This window comes from Symphodus melops, assembly GCF_947650265.1.
Source record: "Symphodus melops genome assembly, chromosome: 16".
NCBI lineage: Eukaryota > Metazoa > Chordata > Actinopteri > Labriformes > Labridae > Symphodus > Symphodus melops.
In genome coordinates, this window is record NC_136706.1 from 5,667,814 (window position 1) to 5,683,798 (window position 15,985).

The following is a 15,985-nucleotide window of genomic DNA, read 5'->3' on the forward strand; positions in this document are numbered from 1 at the left end:
AGTCCTCTTTAAAGCCCCTCCCCCCTGCAGCCCACACTGTATGAGGTTTAGCAGCGCCAACCTGCCAACATAAATTGTCTGTGAGTGTGTTAAGGGACGGTAACTCCCTGGATTTGGTCATTCTGTTAGAATGAGCGAAATTCCCCAAAGGAGGGAGCTCAGCTCTGACAGTCTGACTGTATATGTGTCGCCCCCACCCACTTCACACACAGATAGACACTCGCTCTAGATACTGAGCTCTGAGTGTTTGTTTTACTCCCACTCCCCACGCCCACACCCTTGACTGCACTGCAGTTGAAAATGTGTTCCTCATTTCATGTCCATTCTCTATTTCACTCTTCTCTTCCTTCCTCCCCATACGTGGTCACTTAGCAGGGTTTCAGCAGACCTTTTTCCATTGAGAAATGTGAAAACAGTCATTTTTAAACTTTCACTGACACCACAGAGGTCACTTAAGATTACGTCAATATATGTAGCTATGTTTGGGTCAAATAGTTGGCTAGCGTAATGCCTTACAGAGGCAAATACGATAGTAGTGTGAGACCAGGAAAGTGTTCAGGCACGGTTGTTATTTCAGATCTTCCGCCACTCTTTCCAAACATGCAACAGACGGATAACCCCTGAGCTAAAGTGCTCACATGCTAACACTTCAGTGTGAGATCTGACCTTGGTCGCCAAAAATAGGTTTTCTTTTTTTCTCTTTGATACCCAAATTATACAGCATGTTCGATTTGTCCAGAGAGCAGTTTTTTTTGTATGCAGACTTTCAGCCTAATCAACTCCACTATGATTGAGCTCATTCAAGGTTGTTTTTTTTTATCAAAAAAGAAATCCATCAAAGAAAGATAATACTGTAATTTGGAGTCACGTTTTGGATGTTTAGCTGCTGCGTCCTCTGTTTCTCTGCTAGCTTGGTTCCAACTTAGCCGACGGCCTTTGAAATGTTCCTTGTTGGTTGTTCACACATGCACCTCACAGTGGAAGATTATCTCTGTGAGTATTGAAAGGTTCCTCTACATCCGTGCTCCCTGTAGTTCGACACATCCTGTAGATAATGTCACGAAAATAACGAAGAACATATTAATCCGCTTGCTGCTATCGTCGAGCACCTGAAGCAGGACGTAAATGTCACCACCCCATCGCACTCACTGATTATTTCCCGCTGCGTTCTCACCAGCTCACTCCTACTTCACAAGGAAAAAGGATCATCTCGGAGTGAAAGATCTGACCCATTGTGTTCACACATGCAGCTATACCCCAAAAAAAAAATGTCAGGAGTTTTGTGCAAGTGTGAAAGCAGCCTGTGTTGAGTAGTGCCATGGAGTTTGTGCACAGTGAATTTACAAATCTGAAAAAAAAGCAGCTCCCCTCTGACAGTTGAGAAGGATGCTTGGAGAGCGAGCCCAAACAGTCAATATTTGTTGTCGGACAGATGCAAAAAGAGGCTAAACTGGCTTTGACGTCATTGATACAGAGGGAAGCTGCATTTCATTTAATCTTCATGTAATAATGTAATCTGCGTTTTGTGTTTAGATTGTCTCATATTGTTTTCAGACAGATTGCTCTGAGAGGACGTGCCTCAGACTCCTTCTGTTTCCACGAGCGATCAGAAATTGGCCAAGCGTTAATACCTGCACCAGCTGATGAAGCGACAGCGTGGAATGTAAAGTAATGTAGACGTAGTGGGTTCAAGAGTCGTCTGGACAACTGCACGAAGAATGTGTTCTCACCACCAGACTCACTGTGTTGTTGTTTCAGGCTTAAACCAGCGTCTGTTCTAGAGGGAGAAATTCACAGATTATAAAAATGGCTGCCGATTGGATGAATTTAGAACTAGATTAAAAATGGACCTTTTCTTTGTTCAGTGTGTATTGAGGCATTGATTGTCGACCATCTAAAGAAAAGAAAGGCTTCAATCTTGAACAAAAAAAGAGTTTTTAAGAGTATGCAAGTGTACACTGGGAACGGCATGTTCTGTAATATTAGAAACAATGTGCCTCAATATGTTTTAAAACTGCGATAGAACCGTTTTGGTCGGGCTCAGGTGAGCTGGAAATTCAAGGAATTTTGGACGTGACTTCAGACTGAAGACGTCGTGATGTTTGTTTTTCTGCCATTTTATCATTTTAATAGACCAAATGGATTTGAAATTAAGAACTGATGTGGGCTGTATTTTTGTTTATAAAAAAAAAAAAGATAATCAGTTGTATCTAACTTGATATACTGTTCACTTATTTAAATATGTAGAAGTGGAACTTGTTTGAATAGTCTAAAACTAAGAACTTGTCCATATGAGTTCTGTGAAAATGGATTTCTACTCATTAAAATGTATTTGATGCGTGATCGGAGGAGAACTTATAACGGAGCTTCGTGATCTGCGTTTTCACTCCCGCTTCACTTTCAGTTGGGAGGTCAACACTTGCGTTGTTGCCTCCTCATTTTGTGAAACACTGCTCTACTTTGTCTGCTAGCAGCTCACGATGTTCATGAAACTACAACTACTACACTGTGTATGTCAATTACCGTCGGCTGCAGGATCGTTCAGAGGGCAGCGTTGAAATGGCATCTAGTGCATTCCTACCCGTCAAAGTAGTTAGGGTATCTTCCCCCCCCCCCTCAGTTGCTGGTGGACTCTTAGTCCTCAGTAATGATTGGCATTCAGCTCAGAGATATATAGAGACTTGAGTGTTTGTAAAACTGCTACAGAACGAACAGCAGGACGTTGAGACCATTTTGGACACCATCATGATCTTTTCAGTGCATGTTGTGTGACTGGCATATTCTGGGAGCAAACTAAATGGAGCTCTTTCTCTTTTGGAGAGCTTAGTCATGCTGACAGAGCTGCATTTCATCTACACTTCCGTCTCTTTGAAAGACGTCTCAGAAAGCTTTGAAAAATACAGCAAGTCTACCTTTCTCTTTGTCCGTCCTCTGTGTAGAATGACGAGAACATATCAGGCTGTGTCATCGCAGGTTCAAACATCAGTTGATCCAGTTTTCCAAAACGACCGGTCACTCGGCATCCTGTTCATTTTCCTGTTTGAGTGCAGCCATGTTCTCTGTCCTTTACTGACAGTAAAGTGAAAGATTTCATTAAAGAACCCTTTTGCCTTTAAAAGTACACAGTTCCTTTCTAACTAAATATGAAGACTTTTTCTACTCAAGCCAAGTTCTTATTGAATGTATTGGTCTTTATTACAGGGGGATCTTAGTGACTCATTTACTCGTTGATTTAACAGAAACTGAAAATCAGACTGACTAATCTAAAGGTCAGAAAAAGTTGTAAAAAAAAAACTGTCTGCCAGAAAACGATGTGAGATTGGTTAGCTGGGTCTGGCTAACATCAACAGTGAGTGCTAGCACCACCAGCCTTCAGTCCTCCTTGCAGGTTAACGTCCACATGCCTGTGCTGGATGTGTTCAGGCAGTTCTCTGGTCTGCATGCCAGTTCATGATGACATAGCCTCCCTGCACACAACTTAAAGGGACACTTCGCCCATTTGCATTAAGCTCTGTATCATTAGAAACATGGTGGTAATGTTGAATGGTCGTGAATCCAGCCCTCATTTTGCCCTGTTTTCTTTCTATGATGCAAAAATGGTCATATAAAGAATTGTATGCTGGCAGGTCAGTGAGCCTGACCCTGACTGGACGGCTGTGTTACAGTTTGAGCACAGACTTTGACTGGCATGACAGCCCACATATAAAAATATAAATAGTTTGTGTAATTGACTAATTGTATTCATAGCGAGGGCTTTTAACCATTTAGTCACATCCTTCATTCTGCTAGAGAGATATAGTGGCAGATCTGTTGATGCAGCAGCACAGTGAGCACCTGTAGTACAGTTAAGGTTAGGTGAGGTGTCCTCTGGGAGCTATTTTAAAAAAGGTGCTGTGCGTTTCATCCTCAGATTGCTCTTTCCTTTTCTTGACCTTTTTTCTTTTAGCAAATCTAAAACGCTTGGTTGTCACATTTACAAATCCAAACGTCCTCTCATTTCTCGTTTAACACTCTGCTTTATGAATATGCTGCTCGATTCATCATCCGCTCTCTTTTCAGTTGCTTAGAGACGCGTGGATGAATCCAGATCAAGGGTTCTCCACATCCACTGTGAGAAATGTCTGTAGACTGTAGCTCGCTGTGCAGAAGCTGCCAAACGTTCCATGTCGCCGTGTCCGTTGGTACAAAAGAAAATATCCGACGATGTGACGCTTGCTGTCAGTCAGAGCGGCTTAATAGCAGACTTCTGTTTAATCGACTTGTTTTTCTGCAGGAGGGTGTCAACTTTTACTCTTTGTCTTTCTTGTGCTGAACAAAGTAGATAATCCAATATATTAAAAAAAAAACATTTCTGCTCTGATCTGTGGTGTTTGCTTACACCTCTGTCCCTCAACCGCACATCCAGTGTTGTTTAAAGAAGGAGAAGATAAACCCCCCTTGTGCCTGTGGTTGTCCTTTAGTGATAAACAGTGCAGAGAAGGAACACATGGGGACAGTAAAAACCTTCCCCCAACATTAGCAGGGTGTTGCACGAGTTTCAGCTCCAGACACTCCCTTGGACAAAGTACTTTCCAATGAATATATTTCGGCTGACACGAGATGTTCCATTTATACAATTGATTGATTATTGAATGTTCCCTTTTGGTATTTCTCTTCCATAAAAGGTTCAGGTGAACAAGGGCAACACTTTCTGGTTGTTGTGATTGGTCCTGACTCTCGACCCCCCTCATCGATGCACAGTCACATTTCCAGAGTGGAGTTTTTCGTACCATCCTGACAGAGGAGAAAAAAAAAACTGTTTCTGTGACCTTCACACCAGACGTGTGCATTTAAATCCTCCTTCAAATACTGTTTTGCTTCTTAAAGTTCCCTGACTGTTGTCTTATGAGAAACGCCTGCACAGTGGTCCACTGGTTTCCCGGCATGTTTGGATTGTGAGGTGAAACGATTTCGAAGGTGTGTGTCTTGTGACGCTGACTGGCTTGCATCGTGATTTAGGCCTTCAGCTGTTCTTACATAACTTGTGATCTGCAAAGGCTGCCCGGTGTTTCCATGGTAATGTGTTTGGTTTCCATAGCGATTGCACTCTCAACAGGAGTGGAGGCTATAGCCGAGCCCCTGCACCACCATATCTGAGGAGATAAGAAGTGAGGGGTGGGTCTGTTGTTGTGAGATGACGACACTCGGCATGGATGGAGCCACTTCCTGCGACTGCAGCCGTTGTTATTGCTACACGGTCCATTAGAAATAAACATGGTGTGGACGGTGTCGAGTAACGCCCAGCTGGATGTTTTCAGCGACATTTGTGGTCAGACAGAGTGCAGCAGGAAAGAGGTTAGCTCAAACAAAGTCTCCTCGAGAAAGCAGTGCAATCGATCGGATTTACTGCACCTCCGTTTTTGTCAATGCACATCACAGCATTATGTATTCCCTCCGGTCGTCTCTGTGCTTTGTTTACTCTGATATTTAGATGGTTATTCTGCAAAGGAAACATTTGGAGGCTTCACATCATCTTATATCCTGCTTTTGCTGCTCTTCTTTTCTCCATCCTTTAGTTTTAGAAATACGTTTACAGCCTTTGGACCGCTCATGTGTTAGCAGCAGATCATGTGGTAGTGTTCACTGCAGAGCTGGAGTCTGTTGGGACTGATGTTTAAAGGATCAGGTTACACATTGGTGTAGTGTTTTAGTGAAATGCTTTTTTGGCCATAAACCTCTATTTATTATGAACCTCTAAATGTTATAAATCAATGGCACAAAACTTTGCACTTCCTGAGCCAGATGTAAAAGTCTCATTAGTGAATACGCTTAATGATGATCAACAAGTGTGGACTTATTTCTCCCCACTCAAATAAAGTCTAAAAATAAAGTCTAGTTTTAGAGTCTAAAAACAAATACATTGAAACACATTTTTCTTGATGATCATAGCCATTGTTGGCTTTTATTTAATTACTTCAAACTGTTTTGAGAAATGGTTTTTCAAGTGCAGATCATTTTGTGTCCCACCTATATTATATACAAAGCATTGGACCATAAGCGTCAGTTCTCACCTGCAATAGATGCAAGAAGCCAGTGTTTCCAGAATCAGTACATTTTCATGTCAATGTTTTTATTTGTCTATGAAGTGAACAGAACAAGGCACCGTGGCCTTCTGGTGGACCAGAATTTAACTCCAGATTTTTATTTTTTCATGAATGCATCTGGTCGATCTTTTTCTATGATTTGTTTGAAATATGAGACGACAACAGAACACAGCTGGTATAATTGTCATCCAATCAAATGTATGATGTATTCAAGTTCATACCAGAACCTAAGTTTTCTTTTTCTTGATGTTATCTTTGAACATATCGTGCTTTTATGTACTTTTTCTCTTTTAGTTGTTTTACTGAGGCGATCTTGAACACACCATATATCACCTCATTCAGCTAATTAGCTTTTATTCTGCTGATTTAACCATATTAACAACATGACTTGTAAGAACATGTGGGTGATTACAGCTGCTTTGAGTGGACAGAGGATGCTTCTTGCAGCAGCAGCCAGTTGATGGATATTTCCAACCCGTAGGCAATCAATGCTGCATTTGAGTTCAACTTAATTCACAATACTGATATACCTGTTGGCTGGCATTTCGATTTTAATTCAAAAACGTTATTATTCATTTGATTTATGTTTGTGCACCAGTGACTTGATTTGAAAAAAACATGACTCTTACATAATAACATAATGTTTTTGGTAACACGAGACCCGTAAGCAGTGACAAAAAGCTCAAACTTATTAATTTTCAGGAGATGCAAAAATTCTCAAGCAGGTCCTTCTGGAACCAGGTTTCTATCCCCATCCTCAGTCTGTATCCCCTCCGCTCTCAGACAGATATCTCAACAAGTGTATTATCCTCTCATTGAGTCTCAGGAACAGCATGACACTCTCACCGCTTCAGGGGTTGTCACTTTAATTTAGATGTCTCATCAGTAGCAGCAAGTTGGATTTGTTATGTTGCCTCCAGCAGCATGAACAACAGGCAGACAATGTAGTATGACCAAGTCAGACTGAAGTAAATGAGATCAGACCAGCAGCCCAGAAGTATTAAGACCACCGTCCCGTGAAGCAGACTGACATGGTCTGTCTTTAAAAGGCTGCAGAGAGTGTTCTGGGAGACATGCTAACCGTGTCATTATAACCAAATCCAGCTGTTCAGTGTGACTTTAAAGTTCATGTTGAAGTTGTTTTATGTGAGGTTGTTGTTCATTCTCCAGTATCACTCAGCTGTGTTTCTGGGTTGTTGTTTGTTGCTGTGCACTGAGATAGATTTGTATTAATAACGGGCTGGGGACTGGGACTCTGTGTCTTTAATGAGAGCGTTTGGCACCAGAGCTAATTGCTGAAGTCTTTATTCTTCTGTCAATAACTGATGTCCCAATCTCAGCAGTAGGACACAAATGAGTTTTCCATTCTAGAGACGGGTTTGCAGGAGCAGAAAGCAGCTAGTTTTTCTGAGTTTTTTCCCTTTTATTGTTGAAATTAAAGTAACCAATCATGATTAAAATAAAAAAGCAGCGAGGATTTCGTTTTAGGAAGTCAGGGCAGAAAAGTTTTACATTACCGTCCGTCTCTCCTGCCTCCTCGCTGGGCACAGCTTGGAGTTTCTTCGGACACAGAAAACGTAAGGATTATTATTTCATGTTAAAAAAATTGTCCTTTTCACTTAGAGTTTATACGACATTAGTTTCAGTAGTTTCTAATAATATGTAATTGTAGTGTTTAAAGAGGTTGTGTTACTGAATCTGTCGGTGAGAAACGAGGGACTTTTTCTTTCCTCCTCTCATTTGTTTGGAGCCATGTCAAATATTTAAATATTTTTCACAGTTCCCTTTTCTTCTTCATCGGTCATTTTTGCACTTGTATTATCTCCTTGAATTGTATTTATTGTTTTATTATTATCTTGTGAAATGTTGACATGAGTTTTGTGCATGCGTAAAGAACTTTGAACTTTTGGTCAAACTTTTAGTACAGCTGCACTGTCGTTCATTTTCTGCTCTGTGTGGCCTTAAATTGCCACCCGGGGACAAATTTATGTTTTTTGAATTGCCTGGTGTCGAAAAGGTGTTGTATAAATTTTAAATAAACTCGCCTTGCCTAGTGCTTCTAAAAACAAAATTTAAAACAAGCTAAGCTAGCTGTTGATATAGCCATTGCTAGCCTCAGCTAAAAAAGTTGCTTGTTGAAGTACATCAGTTTTTATTGGATTAAAATCGTAGGGATTCAGTTGCTCAGTCAAACTGCTGAAATGTAGCTAGCCTAGCTTAGCATGCCTTTAGCTTTGTTAAGTTAGGTGAGTTTTGAATTTTACAAGATGGTTTTGTTAACTTTTTTTTCAATTAAATATTTAAACATTTTCTTTTCATGTGTTTTTTTAAAGGGCGAAGTTATCTGTGGGACTCATCAAATACTATTGTTTGTGTAGTGAAAGAAAACAATTAACGCATAAAAGAAGTATTTAGAGTTTATCCAGTCAGCATGAAAACATTTAAATCTTTTTACAATCTTCCCGTGTTGTGATAATTTACTATCCTTTTATTTAAAGAGAAAATGGACAACACGTTGTTGGACTAGGTTTAGTCGAACAATATAAACAAAGAACAGAAGTAGCTTTGATTGAACAGGTGACCTGAGATCTGTGAAAATGTCCTGTTTGATGTGGTGGAAATTCTCCAGAAGTCGCATTAAAGCTGACAGAGACAGAAAAAGACTCTGCCGGCGCTCAGTGTGATACTGGATGCTTTGGGTTTGGTCTACAGTTGTCATGGTGGTTTTGGCTGAACATTTGTATTGATGTGGTCTAATGGGCTGCATCGCTTTCTGCCAGAGCTCCCCTCATTACCCATGCATGCTTACACACACACACACACACACACACACACACACACACACACACACACACACACACACACACACACACACACACACACACACACACACACACACACACACACACACACACACACACACACACACACACACACACACCTCCCTATGCTCAGAAGTCGGCCTGTGTCCTTCAGAGTCAGGCCTTGAAAAATCTGTGCTGTGACAGACAGGAGGCTATTTATCCACGTATACACCCGTCCAGCTGGAACTATAGGAAATCTATTTATCCTCTCTGTGTCTTTAATCGCTCCCTGTCAATGTCAATAACATGAAACGAATTATAAAGTTCAGGCTTAGTGTTGATTATTGATGCAGAAGCATACAGTGAAAAAATAAAACATATCAAAGATATATGATAATTAAGATTTTTGGCTTTTTTTTTGTGAGCAGCTTCTTTTCCCCCCCTGCTTAACTCTGCATATCCTTGACAGCCGAGTGGTGTCGTGATGCCAGGAAACACAGTGGAGAAATCAATCAAAACCCCTCCGAGCTGAGCTGAGCTGGTCACATGATCTGGACAGGAAGTGTGTTGTGTGATTGGCTTTGTAGTTCAATGATAGGCGATAGTTATTTCCACTTTCTTTGTCCCCGTTTCAGCATCTTAATCATCAGAAAGTTTGTTTTAAATGGAAGGATTGTTTTATGCGTCCTCTTGCCCATAGGACAGGACCGTGAATGGAGTTAAAAATAGGGATGAGCGAGATGAGGATGACATGCAGCGGAAGGCTGGGAGGACGAGGGTTTAAGTCCTTGAGGTGGAGCCCTGGGGTGCAACATCTGTAGATGTGGCACGCACTTTAATCAGAGCTAAACCAGGGCCCAGAAATGACCCTTTATAATACATTAAAAAGAAACTTAAAGCAAAATAATCTGCAATCAAAGTCTTAAAATGATGGGCTTTTTAATTCTGTTACACAATCTATAATCGTGGTTGTTTTATCTCATCTCTTTTTGTGGTAGTATACAGATTGCAAAACAATGTTTACTTTAAATACTTGACAATATTTGCTATTTCTTATTTTTGCAGCCAATTGAAACACAGAACACACCTTTACACTTCATCCTACCAAAAACACATGAGACGTACACGTGTTAAGTAGAAATGTATGGAAAGAAGTATAGATGAGTGATTTGAACTCTGGTGCTCTCTGTCTGCAGGAGGCCAGGCCAGGATGAACGGAGAGTCAGGAGCCGGCGTGGTGACGGCCCCCCCTCCCACCACAGCCCCTCACAAGGAGCGGTACTTTGACCGGGTGGATGAGAGCAGCCCCGAGTACCAGAGGGAGAGAAACATGGCCCCCGACCTGCGGCAGGACTTCAACATGATGGAGCAGAGGAAGAGGGTGTCCATGATACTACAGAGCCCGGTCAGTGCTATAGACGCATTCATTCAACTGTTCATTAACTTTGCCAAATCCAGTATGCATTACAGGCACTGTAGAGAAAAGCTCTCTGCATTTACCAGAAATGAAAAATGTGAATTGGCCTCATTTAGTGTAAGGGCCGACCTCTTAACATCACATGATGGATCCAGATTATTCCTCGTCAGCAGTCTGACTATGACCAGCTGAAAACCCGCACAGAGAGCAGCTCTGTGCAGAGTGCTATTGTTTCTATGATAAGAACCCGAGGCTTAAAAAGGTCCCAGAGTTGAGCTTTAATGTTATTCAGTTCAGGTCAGTGCTGACATGTCATTAAGAGGCACTCTGTATGTCCCGTTATGTATAGCTGTCATTGTGATCTGTGTGTTTTGATTTTGTTTTTGTGCGTGTGTGTGTGTCGTCATGTTTTGACCGGCAGGCCTTCTGTGATGAGCTGGAGACGATGATCCAGGATCAGCTGAAGAAGGGGAAGACGCCCACCAGCCTGTTGGCTCTGCAGCAGATCGCAGACTTCATGACCACCACTATGCCTTCCATGTATCCAGCTGCACCACAGGGAGGCATGGCTGCGCTCAACATGAGTAAGCAGAATGAGCTTGTGTGACTTTTTGACCCCAGCTCTGATATGTCTGCTCTCATGATGAGTAATGAAGCATCTGGGGAAGTTAACATCTTTGATTTGAGTGGGCAGACATCATCTTCATGTCTGTATTAATAAGTAAGAGAATGGAGCTTCACATTTTTTCCCATACAGAGCTCTGTAGTTTATAAATAATTACTCTAGCATGTCCTTTTCCTGTCATTACTGTAACACACAATTCATATAAGCTAATCTTATACTTGAATTTCCCTCGGGATCAATAAAGTATCTATCTATCTATCTATCTATCTATCTATCTATCTATCTATCTTTTTTTTTTTTTTTTTTATAAAGGTTTGGGTATGGTGACTCCAGTGAATGATCTACGTGGTTCAGACTCCATCTCATATGATAAGGGCGAGAAGCTGCTTCGCTGCAAGCTCGCCGCCTTTTATCGGCTCGCTGATCTGTTCGGCTGGTCTGAGCTCATCTACAACCACCTCACAGTAAGATGCACCTCCTCCTTTAATACACAACCAACCATGTTGACAGAGTCTGCCATCTCGTGCGAAAATCTAATTTTGACAACCACAGAGCAGAAAGAGCCCGGGACCCCAGGTTGGGAACCAGTACCAACATGTAAACTAAAAAAAACTGCCAGCCAGTCAACATTTGCTTTGTCTCAAACAAAGCCTGGGAGGGTTTTGTGCAGGCGTCGCTTTCCCAGTGTTTTTTCCTTCGGGTGTTCTGACGGTGTCAAAGAATCGTCGCACTGAAACAGAACGTCTCTAAAATAACAAGAGAAGAAACAAACAAACCAAAAATCCCTACGTTTTTTTTTTCTCTTCATTTTTATACAGCTGTGTGAGTTGTTGCTTTGAAGGTGTTTAAACTATTTCTCCTCTATTTATGCCATATGAGATGAACAGTTGAGGCATTACTGACTGTTATTATTGACCTTTTTAACCCTTTATATCCTGACAGATATCCTTTTAAATCAGGATTTCTTCGTTTATTCTTCATGCTATGTAATACAGTAATCTAATGTCACTTTTCTGTTTATATTTTTAGGTCAGGGTGAACGCCGATGAAGAGCGCTTCCTTATCGTCCCCTTTGGGCTCCTGTACAGTGAAGTCACTGCTTCCAGTCTGGTAAGAATCTGAACGAATGTGTGTTTTTTCTGCATCTCTATCAATGAACAAAAAAACATTTTCACTTGAGACGCACATTAAAGTAAATATTTGAAAGTTACTGACATGAACCCCTCTCTCTCTCTCTCTCTCTCTCTCCAGGTGAAGATCAACCCTCAGGGTGAGATCGTGGACCGGGGCAGCACAAATCTCGGAGTCAACCTGGCCGGCTTCACTCTCCACTCTGCCATCTACGCTGCACGGCCCGATGTGAAGTGCATCGTGCATATACACACGCCTGCGGGGGCTGCGGTGAGGGACTGTGTGCACAAAGTGTAAACCACTCAACAAACACGAGCATGTTTGTTTGTTTTTTTTTGTGTCAGGGATGTCTCATGTTGTGAGGCCTGTTTGTTTGGCTGCAGGTGTCGGCCATGAAATGTGGCCTGCTGCCGATCTCACCCGAGGCTCTGTCTCTGGGTGAAGTGACCTATCACGACTACCACGGCATACTGGTGGATGAGGAGGAAAGTACTCTCATACAGAAGAACATCGGGCCTAACAGCAAGGTAATGCAAATACTAAATGGAAAGAGAGATTGCTTCAGAACTAATATAATGTTTGAACTTATAAAAAGAAAAAGGCTGAATTCACATTAGCATGAACATTTCTTCATCATATAAAGAGCTGTAGAGTTTTGCTGTGCTTGTCTTAGTCTGTGTTTTTTTTCGGTCTCAGGTGCTCATCCTCAGAAACCACGGCTTGGTGTCAGTCGGGGAAACAGTGGAGGAAGCTTTTTATTACATCCACAATCTTGTAACCGCCTGTGAGATCCAGGTGAGTGAAACATGTTCCCTCTGATGTGACTTCATAAAAAGTCTTGAATTATTACTTTGGCATATCACATGTTATGTACTACCACGTGTTTGTCTGCGCATATCATAACGATTGTGTTTGTCCCCTTGTGTCTCCACATCTTTATATATGTTCATTCTTCTTTGTGTTAATGTGTGTGTGTGTGTGTGTGTGTGTGTCTTCATGTCCACTCTTTATTTTCCGTCTGTTACATGGATCCTATCCGTGGTTTGTCTGTCTCTACCTACCCCCCCCCCCCCGAAATTTCCTTCAGGTGCGAACACTGGCCAGCGCTGGAGGGCCGGACAATCTGGTGATGCTGGACCCGGCCAAATACAAGGCTCGCCCACGGGTGCCAGAGCCAGCCGGCGATGGGTCATCCACACACCCAAAGTGGCAAGTCGGGGAGCAGGAGTTTGAGGCTCTCATGAGAATGCTCGACAACCTGGTAAGAAGAAAGAAAAGGGCCATGTGTCAAACTTTTCAAAGGAGTGGGACTAAATTAGAAACTAGATTTTTCTTTTTTTTTTCCTAGGGCGATGGAAAAGTTTAAAAAAAAAAAAAAAAAAAAGGTTAATTAAGAAACATTGGCTCCTCGCCACATGCTGACTGGAGTGTGTATGAGTCAAACTCTCCTCTTCCTGCTATTCTGAATTAATGAAAATGAATATGATGTCTTAATATCTAGTTGATCTAAATTTAAGGTTTCCTCTGTCGGACTATTTATTAACAACATTTTCATTTAAAAATACGATTGTTTCTGCACTAAACCTTAGCTCAGCCCTTTTTATTAATGTCTGACTTCCTGTTTCCAGGGTTACAGGACGGGCTACCCTTACCGCTGCCCGGCATTACGAGACAAAGGTAAAAAATACAGTGACGCAGAGAACGCTTCCTCCGCCCACGGTGGTTACTCATACGGCGAGGACAGTGACTCAGGCGCTCGCTCCCCGCTGAAACACAGCTTCCAGCGCGGCCAGCGCGACAAGACCCGCTGGGTCAATGCCGGCAGCCGGCCCGACGAGCCCTACGAGGACGGGCCCGACGGCAGCAGCCCCAAGTCGAAGCCTAAGGTGTGGACGAACATAACACATGATCACGTCAAACCCTTGCTGCAGTCTCTCTCGTCTGGTGTCTGCGTGCCAAGCTGTATAACCAACTGCTTGGTCTGTGCCTACCTTACTGTTCATAGTTTAGATTTTACAGCTACCTTCTTGGTGAAATGGGTAGGTGGTCGGCATCCTGAAGCTCTGGGGTCAGTGAGGAGGAAAAGTATAGTACAATCTGTCATCTTTAGCTCAGCCTTCTTTATTTAACTGCTAGGCTAATGAAGTAAGTGAGTATTCTGCTACTGTTCAGAGACGTTCAGTCTTCTTCAGGCTCACTCTGTAACTGTATTAACCCTCCTTTTAAGATGCTCTTAACTCCCCTCAGTTCATCACGTCAAAGCAGAGCTGTGGTTGTTCTGTTGATTCACTTTTCTCTTCTTCTCTTTCTGATCTACTTACGCTTCACGATGCCGGGCCAGCTGCCTCCCAGCATGCCCCATTGCATGTGTAGTAGTGAAATGCATTGTTGGTGTTGATGTTTTTCCCAGAGGAGCGGGCAGCAGGGGTGTGGCATGAGTCCTGAAGTGGGCAGGTGGATGTGGGAAGTCAAGATGACCACCCAATCGCTGACCACGCTGTAATACACGCCCTCTTTCTCTTTGCATCCTGAAGTTAGCTCTGGTGAAAGGAAACGCAAATACTGCTAGATTTAAGTCCTTTAACCTTTATTTACCACCCCAAAAAAGTGTAAGCTTGCATTGTGGGCTGCTGGTGAGGAATTTAGATTGATTAACACTGCCTGCTAAAAAATCGAGATGTGGCATGTCTCCGTCTGAAGATCTGTAATTACATAAAAAATACCAGATACATCATAGACATATGTTTATGAAAGGATAACTGTTCCATCACAATGACAACTTAAGAGTTGTGCAGCCTTTATTTATATATTTTTTAAAATTCTCAAAGATCTTAACTTCTTTTAGTTGTATGTTTCCGTTTCCTCTTTTTTTTTTTTTTTTTTTTTTTTACTCTCCAATTTCTGGTTTGTGTTTCCCTCCCGGAAAATGCTGGAAAAAAAATTGAGGCCTGCATGAGTGAATTTGTTCCAAAAAAAAAAAAAGAAAGAAAAAGTTGAATTTGACCTGACTTTTGAATCAATTATCTTCTGTTGAGAAAGTAGGAAATGTTGTGTTGTGAGACTCTTTCTCAGTGAGTATATCGTGTTTACATGTTCATCTCATACTCAAAATCCAACCCCGAACCCGGCTACTTCCATCCAGAAACCCCTTCCTCATCCGTTTGGAAAGCTAACCAACCGAGCTTCAAAATAAATAAAAAAAACCCCACAAGAATGGAGTCATGAGCTTTCTGCTTTTCACTGCGAATGACATGCCGAGTTTGAAAAGGTTCAACAAAATATTCTGCATGAAAGCTGAAGATTTGATTTGTACCTTCACCCGCTGCTCATTCAGAAAAGGGTCCTGGCTTTATTTTCCTTCAATCATGCTGAGCATTACCAGGTTTACAAACAGTAAGTGGGGAAAATCAGAGGTTTCACCCCTGGAGGAGAGATGCCCCTTGATTTTTTTTTTTTTTTGCGTGGAGTGTCCTCGGATGTTTTTCTCTCTTATCTCTGTCGTCCTTGTTGTCGTGTATTAGCCTGGGAAATGACTTTGGTGATGCCAGCTCACCCCTCACTGCCACTCTTGCTTCGTAAGCCAAACTCATCATCTCAGCCCCCCCACCCACCCAGCTCTCCCTCTCACCTCGCCCTCCCTCGTCTCCTGCCACCACCCACCCCTCACCTCTGCCTCCCTTAACTCCCCTTTAACCTTTTTTGTCATTCAGTGATGCTTTCAGTTGGTCTTCAGTGTGCTTCTTTTTGTTTATTTTGAAGAGAACATCAATGATGATGACAAATGGATTTAGGTGGTTCAAATACCTTGTTGGGCTTTAGTCTTTACATCCTACTGTAAGCTTTATCTGTTGTTGTTGTTGTTTTTTTTTTTATCAGTTTCACACATTCATGAAACTGGAACGTTTTCAGATCAGGTCGAGCTGCA

At 42.1% G+C, this 15,985-nt stretch overlaps 1 protein-coding gene across 9 annotated transcripts in view; it reads left to right on the top strand.

Annotated features, from left to right (window-relative positions):
* add1 (adducin 1 (alpha)) overlaps positions 1–15,985 on the top strand; it is a 28,843-nt gene that overhangs the window by 1,383 nt on the left and 11,475 nt on the right. For 7 of the 9 annotated variants that reach the window (XR_013780910.1, XR_013780911.1, XM_079364887.1 and 4 more), the window contains exons 2-10: positions 10,084–10,292; positions 10,726–10,888; positions 11,242–11,393; positions 11,959–12,039; positions 12,181–12,330; positions 12,444–12,587; positions 12,757–12,855; positions 13,148–13,321; positions 13,689–14,039. Coding sequence is in view for 7 of the 9 variants with exons in the window: in XM_079364887.1 (XP_079221013.1) it covers positions 10,084–10,292; positions 10,726–10,888; positions 11,242–11,393; positions 11,959–12,039; positions 12,181–12,330; positions 12,444–12,587; positions 12,757–12,855; positions 13,148–13,321; positions 13,689–14,039 (1,523 nt within the window). In the remaining 2 variants the exon portion in view is untranslated. The remainder of the gene's footprint in view (positions 1–10,083; positions 10,293–10,725; positions 10,889–11,241; positions 11,394–11,958; positions 12,040–12,180; positions 12,331–12,443; positions 12,588–12,756; positions 12,856–13,147; positions 13,322–13,688; positions 14,040–15,985) is intronic. The other 2 variants (XM_079364888.1, XM_079364890.1) reach the window with 1 other exon arrangement.